Here is a 17,885-nt window from a genome sequence, read left to right on the forward strand (position 1 = left end):
GGGTTAAAATTTAATTTGTTCAGAGAAGTTAGAGAATCATATCTGCCCTGTTTACAATGCTCTAGGTCTAAGAAGAGGCAGGAAGCAACGTAAAGCATGCAGATTATCTCTGCCCACTGGGATAAAAATATAATAATTCATTTTACGTCCCCAGAAACTGAGAGATAAATTCTTGAATCCAATGTGTGAAGGCTGCTGGTTGTCTCTTAAACTAATGCTGACAAATGTCTCTTGGCAGAGATAGTGAAGGGAACAGATTAAGGATCTATAAACATATTTAACTTCTTTAAATAAGGAAATAGCCTCTTCTGTGTACCCACATACAATACATAATATTGTAAACTGCTTGGGAGAAAGGCGAGATATAAATAAAATAACTAAAATAAAATATCCACACTGTTCAAGGGTCAGAAGCAATACAAACTACAAGTAGAGATGTTACCTTTAACATGTTATTTTTTGTGGAAACAAGGGTATGATGATGTTAGGTTTTTTTTTAAAAAAAGTTATACTTGTTAATTTTTATATAATGAGTAATGTTTATATTTATTTCTAAACTAGACAGTTCCGCCAAAGATGAATACCAATCTTCTTACACTCTACTGCCAGTAACTGCCTTTCAAATTGGGGTTAACATACCTTAAACATAACAGGTGTAACATACCATGTTGTTGTTATTACATACCTTCAAGTTATTTCCAGTTTATGGTGACCCTATGATAAGCCTATCAAGGAATTTTCTTGGCAAGATTTGTTCAGAGGAGGTTTGCCATTGTCTTCTTCTGAGGCCGAGAGAGGATGAGTTGCCCAAGGTTGCCTAGTGGGTTTCATGGCTAATCTGGGAACTGAACCTTAATCTCCAGATTCTTAGTCCAACACTTAAACCACTATGCCAAGCTGGCTCATAAAATACCATCTGAAACCATGTTTAAACATTGTTCACAGTGGGCAGAAGATAAAGATTTTAATGAGGTTGTAATCCATACTGAGGACAAACTTTGTTTTGTTTTGTCAGTTTCCAGATCTTTCTCCCCAGCTTATTTTAACTCCTGTGAAATTTCCAAATACAATGTGCCTGCGTCATACAAATTTCCAAATAAAGTGCACCATGCGTTGGAAAGAGCAATGGCATGTGTGCCCGTGGTGCATGCACGCCACTGTGCTGCCACGCCACCTCAAGCATTAAAAGTAATGGGGCTCAAGGATACACAGAATTTATTTTATGCATGTGTGTGGGGGGTCCAGAATGGATCCCTCACATAAAAGAAGGGACCACTGTAAGTTGTCAAGATTTATTTATTTATTTGTGGCATCTCTGTATTGCCTCTGAGCCCATAGGGGCTCCCAAGGTGATGAACAAATAAAAACCAATTAAAACATTACAAACATAAAAACAACTCCTAAAAGCAGTCTAAAACAATCCTGGAAACAATTACAACAACAGTCTCAAATATTGAATGACATGCAGAACATCATTGTTTTGGCTACTTGCCAAAAGCTTAAAAGATATTGAGCCAGGCTAATTTCCTGACCTTGTGCAAGTCACATGCTCTCAGTCTCTGGGGAAGGCAATGGCAAACCTCCTCTGAACAAATCTTGCAAAGAAAAACCCATTATAGGTTCAACAACAAAGGGAGTTCCGCAGTTGTGTTGCTACAGAGAAAGCCCTGTTAGGTGTATCCACCAACCTAAATTCACAAGGTTTTGGGACATGCAACAGGATCTCCTCAAGATTTCAAGTTTCTGGCAGGCTCACATGGGAGGAGATGGTCTTTCATCTATCCTGTCCCCAAGTCATTTAAGGCTTTGTAGGTCAACACCAGCACAGAGTCACTAGGTACCCGGGGGCGAATTGGGCAGGCGTATGGCCATTGCGGGGGCCATAACGCAGGTGCGCCTCCCGGTGACTAGGGGCTTAGTGAATATGTGAACGCATGGCATGGTTTGCGGTCAATTTGTGTTCCTTAGCCCCTAGGTCATCCCAAGCGCCTGGTGGGTGCCAGGTTGGTTAATCAGACAACATCGGGTTGTTTGATTTCGCAGATCCTGACCTCATGCTTTGTGCCAACCCATACCAATGGCTTGCTAATAAAGTTGTGGCCTTTCATCCAAGTTGGTGTTGTGTGGTTTTTTGCAGCAGCATCTAAGGCAATAATATTTTATAGCAGGATCTACTAAGGATCTTGACGTACGCTTTTCTTGTGGGTAGTTTTCCTATATTTCTACATCAACTGTGATGGGATCATCAAATCACTGCTGGTGCAAATTTGTAGAAAAGATATGCCAGAGAGGTGGGTGGAAGTGTGAAGATGTCCTTCACTTATTGTTAATTCTGCCTATACATAATTGGCAAATTAGCATTGAAGTGATCATACAGTAAATAAAGATGTGTCCTGCTCAAGCTGAAAGAATATGTAATAAGTGTACATCTGTCTGAGGAATTAATAAAAGGTATTTATGCAATCAATATACAACATTTTAGAAATGCTACGGGGCTTCAGCTCATTAAATTATTTAGTAGAGAGTGTGTTAAGATGTGGAATATTAGTTAGATGCCCTATTTCTCTAATGAAGGAAATTTACAGTACCAAAGCATTGATGTTTTCACTGGATTCAGAAGTGGACAAAGCAGATGTTTTTTAAAAATTACTTCATATATCTGGCAGTGAAAATGTTTTGGCTACCATGTACAGGCATAACAAAGCAAGGATGCATGGTCAAGCTCAGATGCCTTGTATCTATTATATTTATAGAGCAGAAATATACATATAGGATGTTTAATACAGTGCTGTACTGCTTTTAATTGTACTGTTCTTAAACTGCTTTTTAATTATTTGTAATTGTATGTTTTCAGTTGTTTTTAATGTTATTGATAATTTAATCCAATTTAACATTTTGCTTATATAGCTTTTAACTGTATTGTATTTGTTTAAATTTGTAAATTTCCTTGAGTTGTGTTTTAAAGGACAAGTCGGTATATAAGTGGTTATGATGATAGCAGAAATAATCCTTTGCCTTGAACATATACAGCAGTGCTTTGGGCTCATGTAAAATATTTTCCATCTATTTATAAAACATGCAATATGTAAGGGGCTCCTTAATGATTTATAGCAGATTCAATTAAAAGAGATTGCAGTAAATCTTTCAGAGGTCACAGGACATGCAGGAGAACTAAATCGCTTCCCCTTCCCACTAAGGTCACATGGAGGTCATTTTGAGCACTCTTGAATTGACATTGCATTTTTAAAAAATTGGAGTGTGCATTTGAATACATATCCAAGCATTTGTTTCACTGAAACCTGTACAGTGGGGACAGACCACTCATAATGACATCCACATGTGAATGAACAACCCTTCTTCCAACCACGGATGTTAGGTATTAACCTTATATGTCTTCTTGACTTGAAATTACCCATTCTTTAGTGATGACAGGTGACTTGAAGGTGCATACATGCATGCACACACACACACACACCCTAAAAAATACACACACAGCAAATAGCTAAAAACAATTTAATAAAATTGTCTAGAATATTGCTAATTTAGCATGGAGTCTGTGTATTAATTGCACAGCCCTTACAGAAATAGAAAACCAAGGTAAGCAAAAAAACTTTTTTTTTTGAGTGTTCAACATGTTACGTTAGCATTTTAGTTTTTAATAAAGGCACTGCTCAGAGAATTGTTTCATAAGCCCAGGCAACAAATATGCAGCTATCTCAGATTCTAATATGTAGATGGTCTAAAACCTGTTTTCATAATCATGCATTGTCTATCCCATTATAAGACAGTAATGCCATGTCTCTCAGAAATATTTTACCACGCATTTATTTTCATTTAAAAACTCATTCTATTCTTATCTTTTAATTTTTATGCATTTAACTTTATTTATCAGAGATGGGGAAAGTAACTTTTTGGGGCTTCCAGAACACCCTACCTGGGAGAGCCAGGTGCATGAACTGACATTTGGACAACAGAACATGAAAACAAGTCCCAAGTGGTCTGTAGTTTGTCTCAAATTGTCCTTTTACTTCCTTTAGAATAAACTTACACCTTCTTTGGCACAGGAGAAACTTTGGGGCAAAATAGACCACCAGAAGGCAGGAGGGCTTGAAAGCCGCCCCTTCTGAAGCTGAATTGGGCAGTCTGCCTTGAAGCCATCTGTGCATGCTGTGGCAGGGTGGGAGGCCCTGCAATCAACAACAGAACAATACACAGAGATGGATATTTATATATACTGTGTGATCCCTACCCAGGGTCACACAGTATATATAAATATCCATCTCTCTTCGATGCCAACATTCTCTGAAGATCCAGCCACAGATGCTGGCAAAATGTCAGGAATAAACTCTTCTAGAACATGGCCACATAGCCAAAAAACCCCACAAAAAACTATGGATGCCGGCCATGAAAACCTTTGACTTTACTTTATCATTTTTTAATTGTATACTTTGATCTAGAGCAGAAGTGGTTGAAATGTGACTTTTGTATGGGCCAGGGTCCCCCCAAACATCCTTAAAAAGCAGGGGCATGCTTTTTAGGGAGTTTTTGCCCACCAACAGTGCAGAGAGCCCCCCCTCCATGTTAAAAACACACACAGTATACCACCCCATGTCCAGAAGCACTTCAGAACTCTGAGCTAGTCTAAATACCTCAATTTTCATCTTCTGTCCCTCTCAAAATGGTGGTACGAAGTAATAATTCTGTGTTGTGGCACACCAATTAGGGCATGTTCACTTTGTGAAATCCCAGTTGTTACAAACCATGGCTTCATTTTACACCAAGTTAAAACATGGCTTTTTATTAAAGCCTAGAGAGTTCAGTCATTTTATCCATTTTGTAAATACATGATTTTAACTGATGTAAATTGTTTTATTTTCTTAGCTAATTTAATACATTTCTAAGCTATATATTGTATTGACATTTTAAATTATTTTAAAATGTTCAGATTGATTTTGTTGTGTGCCACCCTTTGAAATCTTTGGATTCAAGTACGATATAAACATTTTAATAATAATAATAATAAACAAATAATATAGAAAGGTGCAATCCTGTACCAAAATAAAGTGAGTCTGACTTTTGCGGAACAACTTAGGGAGCTGGGGATGTTTAGCCTGGAGAAGAGAAGGTTAAGAGGTGATATGACAGCCCTGTTTAAATATTTGAAGGGATGTCATATTGAGGAGGGAGCAAGCTTGTTTTCTGCTGCTCCAGAGACTAGGACCCGGAACAATGAATGCAAGCTACAGAAAAAGAGATTCCACCTCAACATTAGGAGGAACTTCCTGAGAGTAAGGGCTGTTCAACAGTGGAACACATTCCCTCGGAGTGTGGTGGGACCTCCTACTTGGAGGTCTTTAAACAGAGGCTTGAAGGCCATCTGTTGGGTATGCTTTGATTGAGATTTCCTGCATGATAGGGGGTTGGACTGGATGGCCCTTGTGGTCTCTTCCAACTCTATGATTCTATGAATAGAGCAGTGTGCTGTAATTTAACTATGTCTGGGTCCAGCCAATACTTTCCCTATTAGATTATATTTATTTCAACCCTATTCATTCCATCTGGAATGACAGTCAGCATAGTGTAGTGGTTTGAGCATTGGACTATGACTCTGGAGACCAGGGTTCGAATCCCTGCTTGGCCATGGAAACCCACTGGATGACCTTGGACAAGTCACAGTCTCTCAGCCTTGGAGGCTGGCAAAAGCAAATCCCCTCTGAAGAAAACCCTATGACAGGTTTGCCTTAGTGTCGCCATATGTTGGAAACAGCTTGAAGGTACACAACAACATCATTCATTCCATCGCCATTATCTTCAAACCTTACTATTTTATTTTATTTTTCATAGGAAAATTAATAACACCCTGAATTTTCTATCTGATCTTTGTTTTATTGTGTAATCCTTTCTGAGTTTACTCAGAAGTCTTACTATAGTAACAGGGCTTGTTCCCAGTCAATGATGTATAGGATTGATAGCATCCTTAATCACACAAAAATTCAAATAGGCATTTGTTTATGTTGTGCTGACTGAGAGAAATAGTAGTTGTTTGGATTCAGAATGAAAGGTTAATCCTTAGAGACAGGCAGATGGACTTAACTCATGGCAGGGAGAGATTCTCCAGATGGTAGGTGAATCTTTCTAAGAAAATGTAAAATAGGAGAGTGGATACAGATGAAACTCTAGTTAATTAAGAGAGTGGACAGTTACAAATTATACAGGTCAAACTCCAGTTAAAAATATATCTTACTCGGGACTCTTGTGAGGTGAAGGCAATGACAATAAAGAGTTCTGACATGGCCTCAACCGTTTGCCATACACACAACTCAACTGAGGAAAGAACTGTTCTTTAAGATGGGTCTTGGGGTTGGAGACATAAAATTGGAACAAGAACCTGGTTTACTACATTCTGAAGCAACAGCAACAGCAATGAAACAGAGTCCATGGCTCATGACTGTAAATTTAATGAATCCATCCAGTTATGGTACTGTAGCTATGGGCCTGGGAAACATGGTGCATCTTATGTAGGAGGACCTTTAGGATATAAAGATATAAAATATTATCCCTACTGAACTAAGAATAGACATTTATTTAAGGGAAACAATGCTGCCTTAATAGGGCACTATTGGATCTGTGGAACCAAAGGATATACAGGTCTAATTGAAAACTGGTCAGGGGTATGTTATATAGGAGTAATAACGCCTACATTTTTATTCATAGAGGAAGAGGGAGATAAACTTCCAGGCATTCCTCTTTATGATGATTTAAAGGAAAGAAGCAGAAAGAAAAGGAATATAGATACATCCTTAGTGGAGGAGAGTAAACAGAACTGGAAAGTGCAAAGAATGGCCTCCACAAAGATTAATTCAGGCATATGCACCAGCCACATGGGCCCAAGATGGGTCTTGGGGTTATCGAACCCCAATATATATGCTCAACAGAATAATTAGTCTTCAGGCAGAGTTAGAAATTATCACAAATCAGACTGTTACTGCTGTGAACCTAATCGCTGAACAAAGGACACAGAGAGTAGAAGCAATATACAGTATCAAGACAGGTTAGTTTTGGATTATTTACTTGCTGCAGAAGGAGTATGTGGGAAATTAAATATCAGTAACTGCTGTTTTAAAATAGATGATAATGGAAAAGTTATAAAAGAAATCACAAGAGGCATCAGAAGGCTAGCCCATGTACCATTACAAAAATAGACATCCATGGTCCTGTACAGATGGCCCTTTGTCCACGATGTGCTAGGGTTGCCTTGGGGCGGCGCGTGCACACGCCCTGCAACCCTAGCATGTCGTGCATGCGGTGCCATTATGCAGAGCCATACAGGTGGCGCGCGTAACGATGATGTCGCAGCTGCGACTCCTCCAAACAGCGCTGCGCAGCCACGACATAACCGCATCATCTCTGGCGCTTTGCGGGGCCACAAAAAGGAGCTGCTTTTTGGAGTTCCTTTTCTGCTGCGCAGCAGCGTTGCACAATTTGTATGCTGCGGTGCTCCTGCACAGCAAAGAGAGGCGCCTCCCTGGTGCCTCTTTCTAGCAGTTTGTACCCTGCCCATGTTAGACATGGACTGGGGGGCTGTAATGGCTGTTAGGAGCTTGGTGGGAAAAGGCCAGATTTTTCTTACTATGTGCTATTGCAGGTTTATTGTTTTTACCTTGTTGAATACCTCACCGGCAGCCCCGCGGCCCCAATCCGTTGTTTTTCCAGGCCAAAGAGAAGTGCGCTGATTGCACCCTGGCACTAAAGAGGAGAAAGGAGCGGCCGCCACGGCCCCTTTCTCCTCTGCATTGTTGGTGCAGCCGTTTGGTTGCCACACCAATGATGCGGGGGCCCAAAAGGAGCTCTATTTCAGAGCTCCTTTCCGCGCCTCCACCAGGCTGCCATAAGTGGCCTGGAGTGGCACGGAGATGTCACGCGTGTGTGCGCACGCCATGCCATTTGGACATGGCGTGTGTGTGATGTCATTATGCGCGCCGTGTGGATGGTGCCGTGTAACGAGGGCACCCTCCACACATACTAGGGGTAGGGACCTTGTGGTTGATGCGCGGTCCCTAACCCTAGTATCGCTGCTGCCATGCCGCATTTGAGCTGTCTGTTTCGGCCCTATATTGAGCTAGAGGGACCAATGGTTTGACAGCATGAGGCAGCTTCCTTTGTTTCTGGCAAGCTTCCTTTTGAGTAAATCTTGACAAGAAAACCCCATAGTAGGTACACCTTAAGGTTGTCATAATCAGAAACAAAGGCACACACCACAACAATATATACATTAATTTTGATATGTTTTCCCTGGCTCTGCTTAACTACATTAGAAAGTCCTTAAATCAAATGCCTTGTTTGATTTTCGTGTTTAGTAGTCATGAGGAAAATATTGTATTTCTCCTCTCCTTGCCTCAAAAGTAAAAATCAGTTTAAAATGGGAAACATTATGCACATCATGAAAAACAGTAAGTACAAAAGAATGCTTAGTGGTTATAATTATACTAATTCCAAACATGCTTTTCTGAAGATAAGGACTGTTTTATGCTTTAATTGTCCATTAAAAAGTTTATATATTTGAAAATAGCCTATGGCGCGTTACAGACCGCCCAAAACGGGCGGTCTGCCGCCGCCGCAATTTGCAGTGCGGAGGAGCCCCAGTGTACAAACTGCGTGGCTCCTCTGCGCTGCAAAAAGAAGCTCCAAAATGGCACTTCTCTTTGCAGTGCGGTTATGATGCCACGAGGCGCCAATGGTGCACTCGTGGTGTCATTTGCGCTGTGCGACGTGCGGATGCAGTGCGTCCACTATGTCAAGATGGCGGCCCCTGTGTGGACGGGCGCTGCCATTTTGTATGGATTCGGTCCGTACTAGGGTTGAGGGGCGTCCGGAAGTGACGCCCCTTCTCAACCCTACTACGCCCCTTCCTAACCCTAATATGCCCCTTCGGCGCGTCTGTAATGTGCCAAAAGTAGGCTCCCAGCAAACCCCCTCCCCCTAGCTCTGATTAAATGGGTTGCCAACTTGGAAGAATTATACTCAAGAATGTGCAGTTGCAAATTAACTTGTTAAAACAAAAGTTGCTGAGCTGCTGATTGTTATGTGATGTAGTGAAATGCCAATCATATTAACAAATTGAGAAGAGTGACACTTTTGAAACTGTTTTTAATATCAAGAACAATAACTGTATTGGGGGAAAGGTAAAGCTTCATTGCAAACTTGCACAGAAAAGAACATCTGTCAAGAATACAGAAAAAGCAGTTGGACAGACTCAGCTGCTGAGAGCCCTTGTATAGCAGCAGAAAGAGCCTCTCACAGGCTCCTAGGTACACAGTGCCACCTCAGCCCATGTCTGTGTTGAAGTTGGATAAACAGATAAGTGAGAATAAAAGGAGTCAGGAATCACTGGGCATGTTTTACACTTGCTGTTTACTATTAGAAAAATCTAGTGCTCTGTTTTTAACAGAGGTCTACTTTGATAAATAATGTGAGTGCTTCTCCCCTGATACTTAAGAACATGAGAAGAGCCATGCTAGGTTGGATCAAAGATCTCTAGTCCAATATTCGCTCCACCATGGCCAGTTAGTTGCATATGAAAAACCCACTAGTAGGACATGGGTGCAACTAAGATGCTGCTTCAAAGTCTTTAAAGACAAATTTAATGTACATGTGAATGGGAAGACTATAGCCATTGAAACCTTGTCAGAAAGAACAATTCTCTGAAGATGCCAGACACAGATGCTGGCGAAACGTCAGGAAGAAACTTTTCTGAAACATGGCCACATAGCCCAAAAAACCCACAAAAAAGTAACAATTGTTCTGTATGCAAAATAACTTGGAAAATAACTGTATGCAAAATAACTGTTGAGGAGGGCAAAAATTATCAAAATTAATTAAATAGAAAAATAGCCATATGTTTAATAGCTAGAATGCCTGGGGCTGGGTAAAATAAGGAGAAAGGACCATTTTTGTAATAAATAACTAAACAGGTCAAAGAGACATCTTCATGTCTCTTCATATCATTCAGGGCCTGTTTATTGCCCTAAGTGGTGCCTAGATGTTTGCATTTACCCATAATAAGGAATGCTATGCTGGGACAGTGAGTGAAAACAGTCCTGATAAGAGCCGATACCCATGTGGGGCTTCAAAATGTATATTTTTTGTAACCAGTGAGTGAATGAAGAGTTCATATGTTTAATTCTATGTACCAATCAATGTATAGCTTGGAAGTTCCTTTTTTGAATCCCTATAAAAAAGTATGTCACCTGTTGATGAGGGCTTCAGACTTTTGGAAAATATTCCTCTGAAACCAGCCAGCTAATAAAAACTGCTGAACTTTGATTCACTTCCAGGCTCTCTGACTTGTTTTTCTGGAATAACTGCAATAATGTTACATTGATAATATAATGTGCAATATTTTTATAGCACTCCTTTACCTGCCTATTCTCACTTTCACTATAAAACCTATTCTAAGGATCTGTTCATAAATGTATGCACATGCTTTTGCCTTAAGCTTATGCACACAAGAGATAGTTAATACAAACAAAAAACTTCCAAGCTATACATTGTTTGGCAAGAGTCCATATCTTCTGCATGAATATTATTATAGCCTTGGAGTATGAATATGTTTGATGTCCTTGATATGTGTGCCTGCTTAATCATTGTTTGATAGCTACTTAGAGAAGCCACTGTCTAGTAGTGCAATGGTGCTGCCTGCAGTTACTACATATTCAAAGGCGGTATGCATTAAAATTAACGATTAAGAAGAAGAAGAAAAGTTGATCTATTTATTTTTATTTTTCATTAACTCTTTTGTGTCTCAATTGCTATTCTGCTATATAGTGTCAAGAACAAGAAGATGTGATGATGGTTTGCTTTTCTTTTGTTTTTTTGGCTTGGTTGTCACTTGGAACCTACCACTTCTGGGAAACAATTCCTTATTGGTAGCTGCCAACCAACTAAATTGACTCAGTTTGAATCCGGAGAAAACAGAAGTACTGGTGATAGGTTCTCCTGGTCTGGGGAAGGAAATTGTTCCATCTGTCCTGAATGGGGTCACGCTCCCTGTGAAGGACTCTGTTCGCAGCCTGGGGGTGCTCCTGGACTCGTCGCTCCACCTCACATCTCAGGTGGATGCGATGGTCAGGAGCACCTGTTTTCAGCTTCGGCTGATACGCCAGCTGGGTCCCTACCTGGGCCGGGCTGACCTTGAAACCGTGGTACATGCTCTGGTAACCTCTCGTTTGGACTTCTGTAACACACTCTACATGGGGCAACCCTTGTACCAAACTCGGAAGCTACAATTGGTGCAGAACATGGCTGCTAGACTGGTCACTGGATGCTCCAGGGCCAGTCATATAACACCTGTATTGAAAGACCTCCATTGGCTGCCCATTCGCTTCCGAGCACAATACAAGATGTTGGTTATTACCTATAAAGCCCTAAATGGCTTGGGCCCAGGGTACTTGGAGGACCGCCTCTCCCCGTACAATCCGCCCCGCACTCTCAGGTCGGGTGGGAAACATCTCTTGTCTATTCCAAGTGCTCATTATAGTGCAACACAGAGGGCATTTTCAATCTCAGCCCCCAGATTATGGAATACCCTGCCTGACGAGCTCCGCACAGCCTCATCCCTTGATGGATTTAAGAGGATGCTAAAAACTTTCCTTTTCCGTCAAGCTTTCCCCCCTATGAGTTGATGTTTTATTATCTGTTTTTAGATTGTTATTTGATGTTTTAACGCTGTTTTTGCTGTTTTTATACTGTTTTTTAACGTGTACACTGCTATCTTGAAAAAGGAATAGTGGTATATAAGAATAAAGTATTATTATTAAATTAATCCCAAGTGCTATATTCAAGAGTGTGGTGATTCATTGCCAACACAATGTCAGAGCACATGCTGCTACACCAACTTTGCAGGAGCAACAGTGCAACCTTGGCAGCAGACATAATAGCACTTATATGTCAGTTCAAAATAGCAGAATAATGTAATTTTCTTTCTGATGTCTGAAGGCACAGTGAAGGCCTCCTTTGTAGCCTTGAGAACTATGCACTTGATATTCCTTACGTTTAGAGTATTGTTCATTACTTCAGCTCAGATTATCTGAGGTCTTTGTTGATCAGAGAGAAATTGTGCATTTCCCATCAGGATTCTGTTTTATTTTGCTTGGACCCCCCCCTCCCCCGCAAAAGTAAACTCTACATTGCACCACTCACAGGAGATTGTCCTGCCTTTGGGTTGTCCAGCTCCCAGAGGCCACAGGAGAAAGAGCGTCACAGACTGAATGTACATAGGACTTCAAAAAATTATTTAAGAACAATGAAGGTGTTCTTAAAAAAAATCTGATTGATTGATTGTCTTGTTTCTGGAAATGACAAGGGGTCACCATGTGTCTTACTCTTCTTTGTTGCACTGGTTGTGTCAGTACATGGAGTTAGCTTATGTTCACAGCTCTATACTAGTGCCAGAAGGCATTCAGGCACACTTCATGTGCAGTGCTGCCACTTTGGCAATCCTTTGCAGGTCAGCTTTCTTATTAGAGATTTGTAGAGGAGCCACTTGGGCTTCTTTGCCTTCTTTTGTCAGACATCATAACAGTGATTCCCAAACTTTGGTTCTCCAGATGTTTTGGATTTAATCTCCCAGAAGCCTTATCCAGTTTGGCCAACAATCAGGAATTTTGGGAACTGAAATCCAAAACATCTGGAGGACCAAAGTTTGAAAAACATTGCGTTATAATTCCGGTAAGTTTTTTTCAGCAGAGGGGTCTCTGGGGAGACATGCTTTGCAGCAGGTTCTGGTTTCGAATTAGGTTTGGCCTGCCTTAGTGTGCTTGAAAATATATATATTTTTTAAATCCATATATTGTTCCCACTAATTTTTAAGGCTTACAGTTAGGAGTTCCTGTTAGAGAGTAGTAAATTGTAGTTAATTATAAATAACAGAAACTAACCCTTTAGATTTAGAGCCAGATATTTTAATTAACTACTCAAAGAGAGTGAGTGATAAGTTAACCTGTTTCATCCTGCTTTTCCTAGAAAATCTGATTAATTCTGTACTAAGAGCTCACATTTTGTGAAAGTTTTTCTATTATTTATTGTCTAGATATATATTTATTTTGTTAGGAAAATATCTAGTCATCTGTACAAGTCAAAATCTTCCTATTTACCAAATTTACCTCATTTACATAATTAACAGAAAATAGTGTACACTTTTCTTGGCTGCTAAAGTGTCTGAATTTAACAACCATGAGCAAATATGGTAGATATAACTATTTGTTGAAGTTCACATTTAAAATCCAGGGATTTTTTTTTAAAAAAAATCTTTGCCAGGATTATGAGGATGTATAAATATTTATTTTGCAGGTGTTGGAAATATTTATACTTTCACTTAATTTTTTCAATAACATTCTTCTTCTCTCTTCCATGTTATTTAGTGTATCCCTAAGGGTATATGAGATTTAAACATTTTATTTAATGAGTCCTTATTTTACTCTTGCAGGCATTTGGACAGTCATTCTCAGTCCACCGCAAAGTTGCTGAAGATGGTGAGACACGTGAGGAGACTCTTCTTCAGGAATCGGCATCAAAAGAAGCCTATTACCTTGGGAAAATCTTGGAAATGCAGAATGAGCTGAAACAAAGTAGAGCTGTTGTTACCAATGTTCAGGCGGAGAATGAACGACTGACAGCGATTGTCCATGACTTGAAAGAGGTAAATGAGATCATGAAAAGGTATATGTGGAATGAATTTTAACTGGGTTTTAAAAAATGAACTATTCGGAGCCAGATTAGATGTGACATAGGGTGTTCTCTGATTGGAATAGTCTTATTTCTCAAGTAGCAGCAATAGGTACTCTGATTTGCAATTGATGAATGATACACATTGTGTTTATCTGTGAGTGTGGAGGGAGGGGGCTAAACATTTACCTGTGTGCCATTTTCCTGAAATAATTTACTCATTGTTCAAAAGCCACTATTTGCTCCTAGGAAAGAGAAAGCATATAGGCACAATGGTTAATAATTTTTCTTTTTATATGTCTGTGTGCATGTGAGAGTGACATTTGGATTTGAATCATGATGAAGGATACAGAACTAGACCCTTGCAGCACCATGACCCAGATTCAAATCTTGTCCTGGTTACTTGAGAAATGACAAGTTTCTAGGAGTTCTACTGGCAGAACTCTTAATTTGCCCCTTGCTAATTTTAATGGTTTATGAACTGTTGGGAATAGGTCAACCTTTATGTTTTGTAGATCCTTGATATCATGATAGGATGAAAAACAGCATATACATGTTCTTACATAATAAATAATAGCAGTTCTTTGATGTAGGGCACAAGAAAGCCCAGGTTCACTTCAGCTCTGAGTCTTGCCTATTCAGCTGGCCGACTACTTGTCTGCATCATTTCTTGCAGTTTAAGGTGTCCCTTTTCTCTAGAGGCTAATTAGCTTAGCTGGAAGCCTTCCAGGCCACTCATATTTAATGAATGATATTTGTTTGCTGGCACTTACCTACCAGAACAAATCCTTCAAAATGTCAGCAGGATGGTGGGCAGAGTTAAAATTCTCTGTGCTAAATTCTCTGTGGTAGCAGAAATACTAGCTCATAACAGATAATACAGGACTCTAAATTTGGAACACAAACATTTTTCACATAAAATACTTTTTTTTTTTTTAAAAAAGTGTCTTCCAGATTTTTTGCTCTATTTCTGCTCTGAATAAATTGACAAGGGAGAAAGTGAAGATAAATCGAATAAACGTTCTCGCTAATTGAGGTTTACCATTCTAATTATAGACAAAATTTGCAAGAGATTTAAGCCTTGTGAAAAATCCTCAAGTTCATTGTTCTAAGAATACTTTGGAGTGAAATTCATTTAGGAGCCCTGGTGGCGCAGTGGTTAAATGCCTGTACTGCAGCCATTCACTCAAAACCACAAGGTTGCGAGTTCAAGACCAGAAAAAGGGCCCAAGCTCGACTCAGGCTTGCATCCTTCCGGGGTCGCTAAAATGAGTACCCAGACTGTTGGGGGCAAATTAGCTTACTTGCTAATTAGCTGACTTGCTGTTCACCGCTATGATCTTTGGAATAGCGGTATATAAATAAAAAAAAACAATAAAAACAAACCAATTTAAATGATCAGGCTAAGGACATTACTACACATGGCATTTTAAACCATGGCCTGTTACAGACGGGCACCCTAGGACGGACTCAGTCCGTGCTAGGGTTAGAAAGGGACGTCTAGCACAGACTGAGTCCGTACAAAATGGTGGCGGCCGTTCTACACAGCCACCGCCATTACGACGTCACGACCGTGCCGCCTCCAAATGAGGCGCGCACGGATGTGATGTCTTTGCGCCGCGCGAGGGCGCCTAGAGCACCCTTTCCACGGCGTAAGAAGGAGCTCCGAAATGGAGCTCCTTCTGGGGTTTGCGTCGCTGGGTGCAGCCTTTACATGGCTGCGCCCAGCGACACAGAGGAGAAAGGGGCCAAGCGGCTCCTTTCTCCTCTTCCCCACTGTCGCCGGGTGTCCTTGGGGCTTGAAGCCCCAAGGACACCCCTTTCCAGGCCGCGGGGAAGCGGCCTTTTGCCGCTTCCCTGCGGCCTGCAAAGCAGCGGATTGGGGCCTCGGAGGCTGCCGGTCTGGCAGCTGAGGCCCCAATACAGCAGGGAAAGGGGCGGGTGCAGGCCGCCCCAAACGGGCAGTCTGTAACCCGCCCATGATTCCACTGGGAAAGAAGCAACTTTGGCAAAACTTATCACACGGCACCACCTCTGGCCTGTAGCTGCTTTGCTCCTGACCTGTCCCTTTTCACTGATGGGGAAAGCCCATCAATAGCCTGGCAAGGGCTCACATCCCCAGGTGTGAACTCTTGCTTCTGAGGTAGTTGCGCGATTACCAGTCAGGTGGTGCCAGTGTCACATCCTCCTTCCCCCACTATTCCCAAACACCCTGATTACCTTTATTTATTTTTTGTATTTTTTCTTCCTTTTTTAAAAAAAAAAAAATTCAGTGGTGGTAGGAGAGCTCTGGAATTGCACAAAAAAACGTGGGGACACTTTTTAAAATATAACCTGAAGGCATGCTGAATAGAATATTGGGCAGGGAAGTGGGGTTAAGGGGAGATTTAAAATGAGAGTGCAATGAGGGCAGTACCCCAGTAGTATGACTGAGAAGCGGTGCAGTATCTTCTCTAAAGGGGATATGTTTTTTTACTAGTGTGACTGCTGCGAGAACAGGGCTCATGCAGTAAAGTTCTTTGTGTCAAATAGCTATCTTTAGGAGGGACTGAGGGGCGAAACAGACAGGCAGGAAAAAGTGGCTTGAAGCTGCCTTTTTCAAAAGTGATCCAAATCCCCACCAACCGCATCTCTGGCTCCCAAGGCAGCTGGAGTGCATATTTAATGACTGCACGGCACGGCTTCAAGCTGCGCCTCTGGGTACTTTTTTTTTACCTTCCCACTCCCACCATTCCTGCCCATTGTCGCAGTAGCAAACTGCTGGCATGAATAGCGCTCCACCAGAATAGGACATCGGAGCAGAGGTGTGCACAATGCAGATGCTGGCAATGTACAGTACAATCATGCCCCCCTTCACGCTATGCCCTCTGACTGTCTGGTTTGTGTCTGCTTTACTTTTCTCCATGAGAGGTGTCCCAGTTTTTCTTTTGGGCATCGTCACTCCTACTGCTTGAGTATGGCAGCTCTGTCCCTTTTAAATGTCCTCCTGTAACAGGGTGTTTATATGCACAGTTAGGGTTAGGGTTTGGATAGAGCACCCCTTTAGAGCTGCTCTGGTGTCACAGCATTTAGACGTATGAGCAAAGGTGCACACTTTCCAGGAAGAAGTGGAAAAATACAGCTCCTTTTTAGTCCGGCTTTTCTCCTCGTAACATGGTTTGGGAGTGGTTTCCAGCCAGCTTTGAGACATGCGTCATCTAAATGTCCCGTAGCTGGACAGAAACCAGCTTATTTTGACCATCTGTTTCATCCCTGAGTAGCATGTGATTTTCAAGCGCTGGAGAGAGTGTAATGTTCTGGATGGCCGGATCCACTCAGATGCTAACCAAACTCAGGTATACAGAAATAAAATGAAACCACTGGTGTTACAAAACCCAGCTTTACTGATAATGATGAAAAAGATGCAGTAACAGAAATAAAAGCAAGGGCACTTCTTTGGTATCCAGGTAGTTGAAAGCTGACACAGCTGATATATATCTGGTCTCTGGGGATGCACAGGATACTTAAGCTCCCGGACCATATCTAATCTGCACTGCAGAAATAATGCAGTATGTGGTGATGTGTGTCTTCAAGTTGTTTCCAACTTTTGGCAACCCTGTTAGAGGGCTTTCTTGGCAAGTTTCTTCAGAGGAGGTTTATCATTGTCACCCTCTTCAGTTTGCCACTTTATCTTCCAAGGCTCAATGCTATGGAATCCTGGGGTTTGTAGTTTGTAAGCCTTCTTTGTGAGAAAGCTCTGGTGCCACAATATGGCAGTTAAAGCTGTGTGAAACTGCATTATTTCTGCAGTGCAGATTACACTGGTCTCCCAGCCAGCCAGTCAGCTCCCTTCCTTTTTGGGCCAAGAGAAAAGAAATACCTGAACTGATAAGAATTATATGTCCCACCAGAGCTTGCTTTCTAGAAGCATGAGACTCTTGAGTTTTTCCCTACCTGTGGCCACTGGTACTGATAGAAAGGAAAAATCCTGTTCTCAAGGGAAAAAACATTCTCAGTAGGACCGATGTTGCTAGCTGCCCTCACGTCAACTTTGACTCATGGCAAACCTGTGGTTGTAACATCTCAAAACTCCTGTCTTCCACTGTTCTACTTAAGTTTTGCAGACTCATGCCCATGACCGCCCTGATTGAGTTTTGCCATCTGGCGTGTGGTCTTCCTCTCTT

At 41.3% G+C, this 17,885-nt stretch overlaps 1 protein-coding gene across 18 annotated transcripts in view; it reads left to right on the top strand.

Moving 5' to 3' along the window:
• Positions 1-17,885, top strand: part of BICD1 (BICD cargo adaptor 1) — a 212,060-nt gene that overhangs the window by 33,300 nt on the left and 160,875 nt on the right. For all 18 annotated transcript variants that reach the window (XR_016281495.1, XR_016281492.1, XR_016281494.1 and 15 more), the window contains exon 2: positions 13,484-13,696. Coding sequence is in view for 13 of the 18 variants with exons in the window: in XM_089527848.1 (XP_089383974.1) it covers positions 13,484-13,696 (213 nt within the window). In the remaining 5 variants the exon portion in view is untranslated. The remainder of the gene's footprint in view (positions 1-13,483; positions 13,697-17,885) is intronic.

The sequence above is a fragment of the Sceloporus occidentalis genome, unplaced genomic scaffold (assembly GCF_023333645.1).
Source record: "Sceloporus occidentalis isolate IW3139 unplaced genomic scaffold, rSceOcc1.0.p SCAF_5, whole genome shotgun sequence".
NCBI lineage: Eukaryota > Metazoa > Chordata > Lepidosauria > Squamata > Phrynosomatidae > Sceloporus > Sceloporus occidentalis.